Source organism: Magnolia sinica, chromosome 11, assembly GCF_029962835.1.
Source record: "Magnolia sinica isolate HGM2019 chromosome 11, MsV1, whole genome shotgun sequence".
In the NCBI taxonomy this organism is placed as follows: domain Eukaryota; kingdom Viridiplantae; phylum Streptophyta; class Magnoliopsida; order Magnoliales; family Magnoliaceae; genus Magnolia; species Magnolia sinica.
The window spans coordinates 50983411-51000796 of NC_080583.1; the positions used below are offsets into that span (position 1 = coordinate 50983411).

A 17386-nucleotide genomic window follows, 5' to 3' on the forward strand; every position below is an offset into this window, starting at 1 on the left:
CAGCTGATAAAATTAGGCCAAGTCATCAGGACTGTCCTGGCGACAGTGTACTAGATCTCCTTTGCAGTTTTGAGAAACAAAAATCCACGGCTAATGTTTTGGTTGCATCTAATTAAGGAGCCAAGATATTATTGTTAGGTTTTCACTTTCCCAATTTTCATGAGATAGATCATCTACAGCCCGCTCCTCTTTATTCCCAAATGTAAATCCTGGTTTCTTTCGACTTTGAATAGAAACTTCTACAGATTGCGACCATTCCATATAATTCTTTTCCATCAAATTTTACGGTGGTAATTGTAAGCCCAGGGTGGTCATTTTGACAATTTCCCATGGGAATCAGAATTGTGTTGGCACAGCCCAAAGTCCTTCCGCCATATTGCAGATTAAATTGAGAAATCAATAGGAAACACAAATCAAGAACAGTTCTATACCATCAACTGTTTGAACAAGTGACCAGATGCATGGGCTGATCGCAAACAGATGTAAGGCGTAATCATAACTTGATTGCTGGGTAATGGATACATGAACTGATCTAAATTGTTACATGTCCTACTATCAAAAAATAATAATTTGTTACATGTCCTGAATCATGGTCTGACCTGAAACAACACATTCACTGCACAAATGGACTGATCTGATTACTGAACAAGAATCCTTGATCTTCTACCTAGACTACTCGCTACTCGCACAGGAACCAGATCTGAACAGCATCTGGGTATTCCAGTAATGATGGACAGACCTAGACAGCAAGTTGAAGATAAACGGCGCCAACATATTCCAGTAATGACGGACAGCAACTGATAGAGGCTTTGATATGATAACATATAGAAGATGATGGTATGATGTTGGCAGGGTGGAGGGAGTGGGGCATAATGATGAAGACAATGAAAAGTGTGATGTTGATGATTGAATGATGGGAGGATGGCTTGATGATTGAATGATGTGAGGATGGCAATGGCGATGATGATGGTGTGATGATGTACCCACATTACCACTCTTATCATGGTAGAGAAGAAAAAAGAAGAAACAAAAAAGAAGAACTCACGTCCACCTCCTCTTACTTCTTATTTATATTAACTTAACCGTAAACAAAAAAGGTATGGCATACCACAGGAGTACAGAACACATGCACATTCTTAGAGTTGTGTATGCAGCGTACTAGGTTACACACCCAACTATGACTATTTCTTTTCAGTTTGTAAGCAACAAAACAGAGAATATTAGAACTTGAAACTTCAACTCAGGGATTAGAAGTTTAGACTATTGATGGCAAATATAGCGGCCATACACCAAAGCACTACGTATCTAGACGAGATGTTCCAAAAATTCCATTACCACTAACACTTCTACGAGTTTAAACTCACAAGGGTTAATAACTTTGCATCAATTAGATTAGACAATATAAATGCCACCATTCATTATCATCTCGGCCTCACTCCCATCAATTGGGGCTGGCTACAATGGAAAAAGTTTTGAATGTGCACATCAGAAGCAGATCTAGACCATGAAAACTTTAAACAAGGAACATAACCAGACATCCAGCAGGCAGGGTCACTAAATGACAGGTTAGATGTAGAAGCAACAAGAGATGCAAATATATTTGTTTTGAAATTAGTGAATTGTGCCCAGAAATATACAAGAGTCATGCTGGAGTTGGCACTAACAAGGTGAAAAGTTAGCGTGATCAAACAACCATTGGATGCATAAAAGTTCTTTCAGACCTGTGAAAAATTGTAGTATTGTAACTTAGCACAACAGGTTTTATTAACAATTAGAAGGCAGTGTTCCAACTTCCAAGTAGGATTAAATGTATGCCAATACGGAACACTCGCATCTTTAATGCAACGACAAAAAAGCATAAACTCACCCCAATGCTTCTTATGACCCATAAGCAAACTGCCATCAACAGTCCAACTCCACTTTTATTGAATGCTAGAGATTCCTCAAAAATAATGCCAGCATATCCTAATGCGAATACCAATGCCATAGCAACATCCTGTACCACATAAGATACATCTCATCAAAGACCTTAAGGAATGTTCATTAACACATCTGCATATAGTAAGGGATCAGAAATCAGGGGTCATCAGAGATGTAAGCTAGAAATAGTATACCAAGTTCCACTGCAAAAATGCTTATGATCACAGAATATCTGATTAAGAGCACCAACCTGATTATTAGCTACCCAAGAATGATTAAGAGCAACAGCCCCTGCCACAGCCGACGCAAGAATTGCAAGAGCTTTCAGCAAGTCAGCCTTTGGCTGGTAGTTAGCTTCAAAATCTTGAGAGCTCATTTCATCAACAGAACACAAGGGATCACATGTTCCTGATTGCGGTTTCAGTTCCTAATGCAACACCATCAATTTCATTTCAACACTTAGTACAAGAATGTTCAGATTCCAAGCTGGAGAGTTCAAAATTTCCAACATCAAGTTACTTTGATAGCAGATCTATTAAGGAAGATAGCCTATACATAATTTGGATGAAACTTAAGACGAGGGCATGCATCAGTCACAAAAGTTGACAGATAATGACCTTGCAAATGCCACCACATTAACAAACTCCATATAGCTATAGCATGATAATAGCTAAAAAAACCTTCAAGAAGGCGATCACTAGTGTCCCCTTTTTTTCTTTTTCTTTTTTCTTTTTTAATTTTTAATTACCAGACAAGATGTTCCCTTCTAGATTCATGACCAAAGGAACTACTTTAGTTTGCAGCAATGTTTTAAATATCGACGATATCGGCCAATATATATTATTACCTTAAAATCTAGACTAGTTTTGGAGAACGGTCTACCCATGTTGGTACACAACAAACTAGTGGTTTGCATTACCAAACCTTTGGCTCCACTTGTCAAAACTCAAGTATAATGCTTATTGATGCAAACAGTGTCCATGTTATCTTGGAATGTGGAGCCCATGATAATAATAAAAATTAATCCGAACCATTTTTTTCTTTGGCTAAGGGTCTTGTTCACTAAACCAAACTGTGTAAATGTTATCTTGCCAAGTGGGGCCCTAATCAGTGATTTGAACTGTTTATATTTTGGAAAAGGAGGCATGTTCACTCATCCACACCATGTACACCTTGCCACATGGGCCCACAAAAATAAGATACTTACAATACAAGCTCTACGACTTGTGTTAGTGCACTGAATTATGCACCTTATTTGTCAATCACATGAGTCCATGTGTCATGTAATCGGTTGAGCCCAGGTCGAGCATCAAGGAGCAAAGAACAGATATATGCGGTGCCTTGGTGACCTGAACTCTTGACTCAAAACAACCTAAACCTCAATATGATCTTAACCCTAATAAGTAAACCATTTATTGATCATCCCTTAAGTCATAGGAGCCTAAATTGACCATCCTTAGATTGGCTTTAGAAGTCTCATGTTGCTGGAAAAACTACATAATTTCAGCAACATTCGGTCCCACCGAACCCACCTTCGTTCCCACCGAAATCAGCTAAAACAGGATAGCGTGTTGTGGTTCGGGTAATTCGGCTGCAACTGAACGCCACATTTGGTCCCACCGACAACCATGTTCAATGCGACTGAAGACCACTTTCAGTGCAACCAAAAGTGCCCAAGTCTGTCCAGCAGCTTTCCCATCTAATTCAGTGCGACCGAAAACTAGCCATTTCTGCCTGTTTTATGACTGTTAGAACTCAATTCCTTTATAAAGAAGATCTGGTCTTTGGGCATCCAAGAGGGTTTTTGGTATAATTGAAGCTTAGGTAAATCCCCAATCATATCTCATATCCTAAGCCTCATATTCTATAAGATTTTATTCATCTTCTTGAGCTTTACCATTTTAATGAAGATTTCAACCTCAATGTTGAAGATGAACTCAATCTCCACCATTTTCTAAAGATTAGACCCAACCTCATTTGTGTATCCTTCGTCCAAACTCTCTGGGAGACCCTTCTAGTAGAATCCCCTAGGCATTACTACTTCTCATTAGTTGTAGGAGATTCTACCCAACCTCCCATCATCTTAGTCACCAAAAGAAGCATCGCATGCAAGGTATTTGATCCTAGAGCTAAAGCATTGGCGACATATCAGCATCATAATCGGAGGAGCAAAGGGGTGCTAATTGACGCATGGGAGAGAATCGATCAAGCAACCTAAGAAGGAGCTTAAAAAGGGGCTCAATCCGACAAGTTGTCATTTGACAATCCTTCCTTGTGTAGGATTGAGTGTGGAGTTTGAATTGCCAAACTCGATTAGCTTCTTGTGTAGGACGTAAATCCAAGTCCTTGTGTAAGCCACCGAACACGAGCGTGTACGTGTTAGTCTTCGAGGGGGCCTCCGATGGGAGTAAACACAGGTCTTTGGATTATGAGCGAGGTTTGTGGCGAGCCTACAGAAAACCACGTAAGTCTCTGAGGGAGCCGGTCCTTGTGTAGGATTGTAAAGGTTAAAGGTAAACCTGATTTAAAACCTCCAATAGTGAAATTCGATACACTCATTGGTTGAGTGCGTCTGGTGGGAGTGGCGTAGGGAAATACATGCTTGTTTTTTGGATTGCCTTGGAGCACTTGTTTAATTATGCTTGTGTGATTGAATGTTTAGTTATATGTATGCATGATCAGATAAATGCTAGGAGTTGATAAATAGCACATCCACACATTACACTATCATTGATAGACTAGTTGCTTGAATGTTATATCATGTGTAGGACGTAAATCCAAGCCCTTCCCACCAGACACGAGTGTGTACGTGTTAGTCTTCGAGGGAGCCTCCGGTAGGAGTAAACACAAGTCTTTGGATTATGAGCGAGGTTCGTGGCGAGCCTACAGAAAACCACGTAAGTCTCTGAGGGAGCCGGTCCTTGTGTAAGATTGTAAAGGTTAAAGGTAAACCTAATTTAAAACCTCCAATAGTGAAATCCGCTACACTCATTGGTTGAGTGCGTCTAGCAGGAGTGGCGTAGGGAAATACATGCTTGTTTTTTGGATTGCTTTTGAGCACTTGTTTAATTATGCTTATGTGATTGAATATTTAGTTATATATATGCATGATCAGATAAATGCTAGGAGTTGATAAATAACACATCCACACATTACACTATCATTGATAGACTAGTTGCTTGAATGTTATATCATTTGTAGTCTATGTGATTGGAACCTCTATTGGCTTGGAAGCCTTAGAGTTAATTGTTTTACTTAGCTTTAATTGGAAATTAGTTAAGTAGGCAATTGTGTTTAAATTGGCATAAATTCTATTTGGTCCTAATCACCCTCCCTCTAGGACATAGCCTTCATTCCATAGCTCGGCCAAGCTTCCATGCATAGCCCGTGGGCCCACCACATGCAATTTCAACTTGTACCATTTCAACATTTGAAAATAGCCATACATAAAATTAGACAAATAAGATATCCATAAGCACACCCTCTTATACCATTTACTAGATTGAAATAGTTGAAAAATAACCATACATAAAAGCTACCATGTCCAACAACATACTCATCTAAATAGTAGAGTCAAAACATAGAGGGAAAAAAACATTAACGATGAAAAAATAAAAAATAAAAAATAAAAATAAAAAATAAAAAATTTAAAGGGCAGATTGTGCCCTATAATTGAGGGCCCAGATTTGGACAATCATCCGGCCCAAGTCCCTTTGCAAAACAAAATAAAATCGAGCCATAGATTGATAAATAATACAAGAGTTAACTTAATCAAATAAACACATAAATAAAGAGACATAATTCTTCTCTCTCTCTCTCTCTCTCTCTCTCTCTCTCTCTCTCTCTCCCCATGAGTTTTCGAATGGGCGGGGGCAGGGCGGTTCTTAAGGAGGGAGTTATGTCTCCCATGCATTAAAATGGTTAAATGCATGTAACATGGGAGTTTAAGAGGGAGAATGGGGTAGAATGAGAAGGGAGGAAGGTGGGTGCATGAGGTGTGGTGCACATGTGTGGGATACACACGTATGGTGTCTATGTGTATTGTATGATACATGTGAGCTGATGGGTGTGCGTGTGTTAATCTGTATACATGTGTGCATAGCATGTGTACAAATGTGTGATGTACATGTGCGATGCATTTGTATGTGGCAACAAGTGTGTGGTCACAAGTGTACAATGAATGGTTGATCACGCAAAAAAAAAAAAAAATCTTATCTATGTACATGTTTGGTTGAAATCTACATTTGCTAGTCATATTGCAAGATAAACAGGTAAATGGGTGATATAATGGATGACTAGTTAATTAATCGGATGAATGAATATATAGACAACTAGATGAGTGGTTAATGCTAAGATGCATGGTTGGATAGGCAATCGGATGGGTGGATTGATATATGGACGGATGGATGACCCAATAATCAGATGAATAACTTACAGAATAGTTAGATGACATGATTAAGGGATGGGTGATGCATTGATCAATGATCTAGTGGATGGATCATCAATAATTACATGGTTAATGATTGGATGATCATATAAATGCATGGGCAGACAAATAATTTGAAGAAATAAGTGAATGGATGGTCGAATGATAAAATGGACAGTTGTATTTATCAAACGAATGGATGGATCGATGTAGAAATGTACGTTCACATAGGTTAACGAATGGATGGATCGATGTAGAAATGTACGTTCACATAGGTTAATGAATGGATGGATGGTAAGATGCCTAGATATACGGATAATCCAACGGCTAGATGTCATGATTAATGGGTGGATCATGAATGGATCAAGGATCTAATGGTTGCATAATCCTAAAATTGCATGAATAGATCAATCAATGGCCAGATAATTTAATGGATGGATCGGATTTCCAAAAAAAATTTATAGGACTAAAATTCACTAGGGTCGTTACAATATCAAACCCAATAAGGACCTTTTTTAGTATGAGATACATATACAATACCATCATATCATATCCAACATTTGGAGACATGGTTGTAGTAGTTGAACTGATCCAAAACCTACAAACATGACCTAGAAAAGCACCCCAAGAGTTCAATGATAAAGGCAAGGATGGCAATCCTAATCTTGCAATTTCATGTTCAAACTTTGCCAATAGAAGGATGCATTTAAAGCAGCCCAAAACAAAAGCAAAATTCAAGCCACTAAACATGTTTAGAGTGTCAAAACCATGGTATTAAAAAACGGTTACATTACGGTTGTTACATAAAGGAAATGGTCACCCTCATTATGCAATACAGGGGTGAATCAATCCGTTACGAAAAAACTGGGTTTTGTTGGCCGATACAACCTTAAAGGACCCATTCTAGAAAAGATGAATCTTGCATTGATGGGAAAATGGATGTGGAGGTTTGGGTCAGAAGAACGAGTCGTATGGAGAGAGGTTATTACAAGCAATCTCTAGCCAAGTTTAGAGAGGGGATTGATTTTTCTCTTGGCGATATGGAGAAGATTTTATTCTAGTAGGATGTATGAGCAGGAAAGACTTTACTCTAGATTGAGTTTTCGAGACTAACATGCCTATCTCTAGAAAAATAAACATTACGGTTTCTCAGTGCTTTTCCTTCAGTGGAAACGTAGTTGTTTGGTCTCCTCCCAGCCGTAGGAATTTGCTCCACGTAGAAGTGGAGTTTATAAGGGTTTAAGGGCACCTCCAAAGTTGCTTTATGTGGTTAGAGGAGTGGGATAGGATGGTGTGGAATAAGGACAAATCGAGATGCTTCTTGGTCCGCTCTTTCTATTAAGATGCTTCGGTCTCCTTTTTTTCTATAAGATGCTTCAGTCTCCTTCGGTGGGAGAGAGATACGTTCATACATCCTATGTTTGATTCTATGGTGCTCCTCCAAAAGTAGCTTCTTTTGTTTGGTTAGTCGGGAGAAAGAGCGTGCTAACTATTGAAAATCTTCAAAAAGGTCAATGGTGAGTGACTCTCAACGTTTACATGTTGTGCTTGGCAAATGCAGAATCAGTTGACCACCTTATACATTGCCCTTTTGATCAAAAGGTGTGGGTTAGCTTCCTAAGTCTGTTTAAAGTGGCATAGGTGATGTTGGAATCAATTGGTGATCTCCTTATGACATGGTATGGTGTGGAGCTTGGGAAAGAAGGGTTATTTAGAGATTGGCTTTCATGGCAACCCTATGGGCGCTTTGGGGGGGAAGGCATGGTGGATGCTTTCAAAATAAGAGTAGCTTGACAGTGGAGATCTTTAGTAACGCAAAGCTTCTTGTAGTGGAATGGGCCTCTCATATAAAAGCTATTAAGCATTGTAATTTTTCTCTTTTATTTGGGTTGTAGTCTTTTGTGCTTCGTTGAGACTTTCCTTTCATAAAATATCGGTATCTTTCAAAAAACAAAAACTCTCATTTCTCTACTTCTTTATTCATTTCAACCATGAAGGAAACTCAGAAATTAAGTTTAAGCTGGTTGTAGGAATATTTTGAGGATCAAAACATAAAATTTATGCCAATGAACTGAAGCAAAGTAGACCATTTTGGAAAATATCAGGCGGGGAAATTGTCACTTTTAGCATCTTCATTTGTAATTTTATATGTAACTAGCCCTAATCCCCCAAACCATGCTTGACTTTTGTTTGATTGGGGCCTATGTGGTCAACTTTCAGCAAGGCAAGTTAACACTGCCCAATAGACAGCATTATTACCAAAGAATGGCCCCCTTACACCATCAAATGCATGTCCAAAATTAAAAAAAAAAAAATTAAATACATATTTGGGATCCTCACATTTTAATAAATTTTGCTAATAATTTTTTAGATTTTTTTCCTAAAGAAAAAATATATATATTTGGCCGTCACAAGGTTCTATCAGCCAATACGTTGTATTGGCCAATACAAACCGCATTGTATCGGCCAGCCGTTACCGTTATGTAATCCCTCAGTTAAAACTGCGATTGAGGTCATGATGCATTAGCCTAGTGCTGACATCAGCTTCCCCAATTTAAAAGGGCACTTTGAGGAAAGCTATAGACTTGCATGTGATTCGTTTAGTTGATTAAAAGAGTCCAAATCATGGAGGAAACTGCCAAGAGCATGAAGAAGTTGGTAGAGGCGAAGAGGCAGCCTGTCAAATAGAAAGAAGAGGATAAGGTGATTGTTAAGGTGCTACTGTACCAATCTAAGATGTTAAGGAAAGTACATAAGGGGGTGGTACGATGATACGAGGGACTTGTTTCCATCATAAGAAAGGTAACCAATGTATCCTTCCAACTTCAACCTCCCACTTGGCAGAAGATCCGCCCAATCCTTAGTGCCATTATGATGAAGTCATATCATGAGGATGTGGAAGACCTAGCACAAGGCATGTTGTAGAGAGCACCGGCGAATATGTTGACTTCCTTCAACAAAGAGGTAAAAGTACGTGACAGCCAACCACAAGACACATGGATGGAATCCCTACATATACAGAGTATTTGGTTAACTAGATAAGAACAACCAAGAGTGAAGCAACCTTATTACCAACCAACACTCTATAACAGTTTAAAGACCACATTGGGGGGGTGGGGGGCTCAGAGGTTCATCCATAGATTTAGGCATTTTTTGGATCACATTGTACATAAGAGCTTTCTACATGGTGTACAGACATCTATAATATACTAGAATCTTAAGAGTTCGGTAGACAACATTGGAATGTTCTACAGTTTTCCATGCGAGTCTTGTAGCTAGATTGGTGTAGATTAGCCTAGAGGCTTTATAGAGGCTCCCTGACTGCCAGATGGATGCCACACATGGTTTTAAACATCATCCAATACAACCAATATCACCCATGGGTACCGATCCAAGTCAGGCCCTCAATACCACAAAACCCCCAAAATCATCCTTGACTCTGTCCAACTCACCCCGTATGAGAACAAGTCAAGGTAAGTTGGGGTGAGTTGACACATTGGCTTAAGGGTGTTGTTCTTTATGTTGACCTTCCATTTTATATTAACTAATTTATCAATTAAGTCATCATTTTACCAATTGTTTTCTTTTGTTTTATGTACCATCTAATGTGGGGCCCGCTATCTGACCTTTCAATTTGAGTCACACATGCCATCTGTGCAATTTATGGGTGCATGTGTATCATCCACCACACTCTGCTAGGGAAATAAATTATACATGCATGTAAGTAGGCATAGAAAATCTATTAAGGATTTCTATATGTTAGTTGATCACCATTTTGAAAATAGTGGTGACTAATCCTCCTCACACATGACACTAATGCAACCTACACATACCATCCAAAGTGTGACCCCATCATGGATGGCGAATATCTCTAAAATCACTCTTATCAAGCAATCCCAATCACAAAATTGTCGACTATGAAATGGATGGTTAAGAGTCACCACAATTTTTATAGTGGAGAATATCTCTAACATCACTCTGATCAAGCAATCCTAATCATACAATTAACAACTATCAAATGGATCATTGATGTTTAAGAGCGCCACCCTTTTTTAATGATGCTAGACTAACATTATAGTTTAGCCTTTGAGTATACCTTTTCTCATGAGAGACAAGGTAGTAGGGGGGAGAGAGGAAAGAGGAAGAGAAGAAAATGGGAGAGAAAGAAGAAGAAAAAAGAAGCAAAAACCACAGTTTTTTCCCTCCCTGCCAAGACTGCACACATGTGAGAGATCCAAGCTTTCAATCATGGCAACCACACTGTTTAGATCTTGTGGACAGAAAATCAGGCCATTACACCACATATTTCCATCACTTTTTATTTTCTATCTATTGTTTTATTGTCTTATGATTTTCCACATTTTATATTACTTTTTTTATTATTTTGTGTAACAGTGAGGTGACTCATCCCATATCAGACAAGTCATATCAGTACCAATGATACAACTTGTTCCAATACCTGGATGAATTGCATCCTAAGCCAATTTTTTAATCTTTGATGCCACTTGGATCCATCCTAGCCATTGATCTATACTTCTAAAGATTTCTTATGCCTATATAATCAGGGAGAGCTCATTTGGGCTCATTCCTCAGAGTTGTGATCTTATTTACTTACTGCAACACAAGCTTTGTAATTCCACTCTCGTATATTCTCTCACATTCTCACCAAGTCCTTGTCGTGTATAGAACTCAGTAGTGAAAGTGGAAGAAAGGTTGGCTTGAGAAGTGTTGGGGTATGAGGGCCGCACAGGCAAGAATGCTAAGGAGTTAAAAAGTCCATGACAACATGCCCAAAAAAAAAAAAAACCATGATTAGATTATCACAAGCATACAGTTAAGGGCATGTGAAATTGATGGTGAGAGTAACTCCGGCGTTACAATCATCCATTGCAGGGTCCGTTAAAAGAATAGCAGTGATAGGTAGTCCAGGGCAGAATGGCCTGCATTTCCAGTCATTCACCATAATCTTGGATCGTAAAAATGGCATTGTAACAAGGTACAAAGAATTTATATTGGATCGTAATTCTTAAAACGTGTATTTATCAGCCTGAAATCGCATATTAGAAAGATGGAAAAGAAAAAGGAAAGGCATGAACATGAAATAACCTACTTCTTCAACAACACAGTGAAGAAGAGAGGGTGGGATTAGAAACCTCATATAATCCTTGTTCCTTTTCACCGGCAATGGGAGGCGAAAGAGATGAAGATGAAGAAGAAGAATCGTTTGGTTTGTCTTCTGCTCTGGCAATAATGGCGGTGCCGCGCCTTCTCTGAACGCTTACTCTCTGTGGGAAATAAGCGGAGCGCAGCAGAGAGTGGGGTCTTTGCTGCCTCTGTTGCAGCAGGCTGTGGAAAGAGGAGGAATTAGGAGTAGCAGCAGCCACTTTGTAGGCTCGGCAACCGTAGGTGCAGAGCTGATTTCCGGTAGAGAAAGTTGCCATTTCTTGACGTCTCCGATTGCCGAAAGAGTCCGGATCCTCTGTTATCAGGTCAACAGAGAATTCCTGATACCCTAATTCTCATTGGTCCACGTCACCACTCACTAAAAAAACTAAAAATAAATAAAAACAGCTTGTTTTTTATCCACGTCATCCAAGCATAGTAACTTTTAAATAAATGAAGAGATTAATAAAAAATTGTCATTATCCAAAAAAAAAAAAAAACAGAAAGTCATGGCACTCCATCCATTTTCTCTCACAGCTTTCCCTCTTCTCTCCCAGCATCCATGTTCGCCGGATACAAATTCACGTGGGACACCCAATGGAGTAGCAGGGAACTTTGGGTAAGCGATGCTCATCATAAAAAACTTTAATCTATAACGTTGGGTCCACCATATAGTGTACAGAGTCATCCAACCCACTCATAGGATCAAGGGACGCACTAAATCAAGCTATTCAAAACTCAGGTGGCCCACGAATATATATATATAGTGTTGGGGAAAAATATGACAAGTCCGGAGGTCCGGATATGGAATGGACCAACTCTATCGACACGGTCGGACATTCCGAGGCAACAAGCCCGACCGAGGCAAAAGAATCAAATGCTTCAAAGAGTCTTAGCTCGGAATGTGAGAAACGACCCTCGACCGAAGTTTATAGAGTCATGAGTCGTAGGCAAAATATATAAAACGCAAAAAGTTGACTCAGATAACGAGGCAGCAACGTCTAAAGGGACCAATTAAGGCCCGAATGCTAAAAGTCTCCTGACCGACCATAAAACCGACCCATATTAGGTCGGTTATAGTGTCGGCTATCGGATTAAGAAAGGAAGTCGGCTACCGACCGATCCTATTTCATCCGACAGAAGGCAAAAAGCCTCATCCTTGCGGCTGGCCAAGACTCATTGATTACCAGAGTCGGTTAAGGCCGAGTCAAGCGAGGACGAGACGATGTAAACACGAATATCGTCACGAAAATCTTATGAAAGGATTCCCGACCCTGAAGATCTCAGGATCGGGCAGAATCCATAAAAAGATTACAACTAAATTAAATCTCCGAGATACTCAGAAAAGAATCCTTGCACGACAGGATCCTCTCATTCCTATAAGAATAGGAATTCTCTACGATGAAAGGTACGCAGAAAACTCTCTCAAAAACCCTTCTCTTGCACCGTCCTAGCGCTGACTTTAGCATCAGAGGTTCCCCGGCTTGAGGCAGGGTCTCCCTTGTCCCCTTCTTGTGCAAGTGATAGGACGTGGAAAGAGGACGCCACAGTTTTTTGCATCAACAGATTGGCACCGTTTGTGGGAAGCGATACAAAAAGTCGTTTTCCAGGCTCTATCCAGGAGCTTCAAACGAGTTTTAATGGTAAGAACCAGAAGGACTATCCAAGATGAACCAAATGAGGTCGCAGTCACTGCACCGCCTGCAACCGAAGGACCACCGGGTGCGAACAGAGCCCAAGAAGCTCAGAATCGACCCAACAATCGACAGGGTTCCGCTGCTTGTCCAACAACCTCTGTCGCGACTGGGAATACCTAGCGGAACTGAGGCAATGGACGGTTGGACAGGGAGGTTCAGGAACTTAGATCTGATATAAATGTCATAAAGCAAATGTTGGAACAAATTCATCGCCAGTAAGTCCCGTTACCACCGTACGCAGAAAGTCAGGCGACGAACGCTCCACAGCGATTTGCCGGCCCCCAACCTGTTTCTCCGCAATCTGCCCCTCAACAAAGTCGGCACCATGGCCCGTCCGAGCCAGTAACCACTCATTCCGTGACTGCTCCGCTGCCTGACACCGATCTTCGATATGAAAGATCGAAGAAGACGCAGCAGACCTCCCGCTGAGGGGACTGCAGAAAGCGATGAGCCTTGGAAAGCCTACCTTCAGGACTTCAGGCGGGAAGAGATTACGGACATGAAGCAAGGTTGAGAGATACAACGGCAAGGTCCGAAGCAAAAAGCATCCCCATTCGTCAAAGAGGTAATGCAAGCTCGGTTACTAGAACGGTTTCGTCTTCCGCAGATTACACCCTTCACCGGCAAAACCGACCCAACTAAAAATATCGAATCTTTCCAGACATATATGGAACTACATGATGCCACGGACACTGTAATGTGTCGAGCCTTCTCCCTTACTTTAGCCGATGTAGCCCGACTTTGGTTCCAACAATTGAAACTGAAGTCCATCAGTACATTCGTAGAGCTCAGCGACACTTTTCTCACCAACTTCATTAGAGGAAAGAAAAAACTGAAGCCACTTGCGCACTTGAACAACATTGTGCAAAAGGAGAGAGTGTTGTTAAAAGATTATATCAAACGTTTCAACTTTGAGTCGCTCCAAGTTCGAAAGCATTCAGACGAAACAACCCTTAACTCGATCATGCAAGGCGTTAGGGACAAGCCATTCTTAGCGTCCCTGGACAAAAATCCGCCTCTCACTCTATCTGAATTCATGGCCGGGTCAGATAAGTATGAGGATGCCGAAGAAACCCGGATCATGCGCGAAGCTGCCCAGAATGCGAAAATCCCAATTAAAGAGTCGTCAAAAAAAGAAGTTGACTCGGCCGGTGAAAAGAAGCGTAAGGAAGATCGGGCTTGTGATGAGCGTAGGTCGGTAAGCGACCCAATTATAATTTTTCAACATACACTCAACTCAATAAACCACAAGAGCAGGTATTGATGGAAATTAAGGGCGAAAGATTCATTAATTGGCCGAATAAACTCCGAGGCAATCCGAACCGACGGAGTAAGGACAAATACTGTCATTACCATCGCGACCATGGCTATAATACAAGTGATTGTTATCACTTAAAAGAAGAAATCGAAAAGCTCATCCGAGAAGGCTGACTCAGAGAGCATGTCGAGAGGACCAAGACAACGGACAAACGTCAGGAAGATAACCGACCCACTGAGAAAATCTGAACAATTGTGGTGGTCCCCGAGGCGGGGGCGACTCAAACAATTCATAGAAGAATCATGCCAGGAACATCAGTCGACCCAAGTCTGAAATTCTGATTCTAGCTCGGCCCCTGAAGGAGAGGAAAAGAGAGACGTATTGCATATCCTTCACTGACGAAGACAACCGAGGCATCTATCATCCACACGGTGACGCATTGGTCGTCACGCTGACTATAGCAAACCAAAAGGTATTTCGCATTCTCATCGATACAGGGTCGTCTGCAGATGTATTGTTTACTCAAGCATTCGACAAAATGGAAATCGAACGATCAGCATTACGACCAGTTCACACCCCATTGATCGAATTCTCAGGAGGGCGAACACTCCTCGAAGGAGTCATTTCTTTGCCTCTCACTGCCAAGAGCCCTCCCCATCAAGCAACAGTAATGGTCGACTTTCTGATAGTCGACCAACCATCAGTTTACAATGCGATACTTGGTCGACCTTCTTTGTGCCTGCTCCAAGCTGTGGTATCGACTTACCACCTTTCCATAAAATTCATGACCGAGTTGGGAGTAGGAATCGTTAAAAGCGACTAACAGGATACAAGACGTTGCTATGCCACAGCCATGAAAGCTCCAGTCGGGGTATCCACGATCGAATCATTGGATCCTCGTATCGAGACCCACGAGCGAGGACAACCAGTAGAAAACCTTATCTTGGTGCCTCTGGTCAGGACAGACGAATCCAAAACAGTACAAATTGGCTCGTCTCTGCAGTCTCCCCTGAAAGACAAGCTGATAGCTCTACTCCGATGATATGCGGATGTGTTCGCGTGGAGCCACGAAGACATGCCAGGAATTGATCCTTCGGGAATGACCCACCGACTCAACATCTATCTGACCTACCAGCTGATCCGACAGAAACAACATCCCCTCGGCCCCGAAAGGTACGCCATCATTGAAGAAGAGGTTAGCAAGCTCCTTAAGGCCAAATTCATAGAGGAGATATACTATCCAGAATGGGTAGCTAGTGTCGTACTTATGAAAAAGACTAATGGGAAGTGGCGAGTCTGTATTGATTATACCGACATAAATAAAGCATGCCCAATGGATAGCTTCCCTCTTTCGAGAATCGATCAGCTGGTAGATAGCACGGCATGGCATGAACTCCTTAGCTTTATGGATGCTAATTTTGGATACAATCAAATTGTAATGCATCAATTTGATAAATCTAAAACTACGCTTGCCACCGATAAAGGACTTTATTGTTACCGTGTGATGTCATTTGGTCTAAAGAACGCTGGGGCGACCTATCAACGATTAGTGAATAAAATGTTTACTGGGCAGATCGACCGAACCATGGAAGTATACATTGATGACATGCTTGTCAAAAGTATACAAGTGGCCGATCATATAGCCGACCTGGAAGAGATGTTCATAATCCTTCGCAAGTTCCAAATGAAGTTAAATCTGAGCAAGTGTGCCTTTGGCGTAAGCTCAAAAAAGTTCCTTAGATTCCTTGTCAGTCAAATAGGGATCAAGGTGAACCCAGAGAAAATTAAAGCACTGCTCGACATGGAATCCCCGAGAACAATTAAAGACGTACAAAGACTGACCAGACGGGCAGCCGCACTCAACCGTTTCCTCTCCCGAGCTATCGATAAATGCCTCTCATTCTTCAAACAGTTGAAAAGACAGCAAATGTTAGATTAGACGGAAAGTGCGAAGCAGCGTTCCAGCAATTGAAGTCTTATCTCGGGTCCCCGCCTCTCTTATTAAAACCCGAGCGAGGAGAAACTCTGCTACTATACCTGGTCGTGTCCGACGCAGCATTTAGCTCGGCCTTGATACACGAACATGAAGGAAAGAAACTGTCGGTCTATTACGCGAGCAAATCACCGTTACCGACAGAAACAAGATACCCACCTTTGGAGAAGGTGGCCTTAGTCTTAGTTGTCTCCTTGCGATGACTTCGGCCATACTTTCAAGCTCACACGATCATCGTTATGACCGACCTCCCACTACGCTAGATCCTTCAGAAACCAGAAGCGCCCGGTCGACTAACAAAGTGGGCGATTGAGCTCAGTGAATTCTACATTTAATACAAGCCGAGAGTAGCTATAAGGGACAAGCGGTAGCCGACTTCATAGCTGAAGTGACACCACCGATCAATCTACCTATCGAGCTTGGAGATGAATCAATTAATCAATCGACAGCAGCTTCTCTCGAGTCCTCACCCGACCCAAAACCTTGGAAGCTATATGTTGATAGCTCTTCCAACTCTACGGCAAGCGGGGGAGGAGTCGTCCTAGAAACTCCCGATCAAACCTACATGCAATATGCCTTAAGACTTGGATTTCAAGCCTCGAACAATACAGTAGAATACGAAGCCTTATTACTTGGCCTCCGACTCGTAGCCAGTCTGGGCGTGACTCATCTCAACGTCTTCAGCGATTCGTAATTGGTCATCAATCAGGTCACAAGTGTGTATCAGATATGAAAAGAGCAGCTGAAAGCATACATAAAGAAAGCCAAAGAGTTGGTTGGAGGCTTTCAGCTATGTACTGTCACTTGGATACCTCAAATAGAAAATGGTAAAGCCGACCTTTTAGCAAAACTTGCCTCTGCCGACGAGGATGACATACCCAGGTCCGTCCCGATCGAGTACGTCGCTAAATCGAGTATCGATGATCCGG

At 41.3% G+C, this 17386-nt stretch overlaps 1 protein-coding gene across 2 annotated transcripts in view; it reads right to left on the minus strand.

Annotated features, from left to right (window-relative positions):
* Positions 1 to 11806, minus strand: part of LOC131219128 (sodium/proton antiporter 2) — a 78865-nt gene extending 67059 nt beyond the window's left edge. The window contains exons 1-3 of one of the 2 annotated variants that reach the window (XM_058214128.1): positions 11500 to 11806; positions 2171 to 2347; positions 1868 to 1996 (exon numbers count right to left, since the gene is read on the minus strand). In XM_058214128.1, the coding sequence (XP_058070111.1) occupies positions 1868 to 1996; positions 2171 to 2347; positions 11500 to 11787 (594 nt within the window). In that variant the 5' untranslated portion in view covers positions 11788 to 11806. The remainder of the gene's footprint in view (positions 1 to 1867; positions 1997 to 2170; positions 2348 to 11499) is intronic. The other variant, XM_058214129.1, reaches the window with a different exon arrangement.
* Positions 11807 to 17386: the final 5580 nt, after the last annotated feature.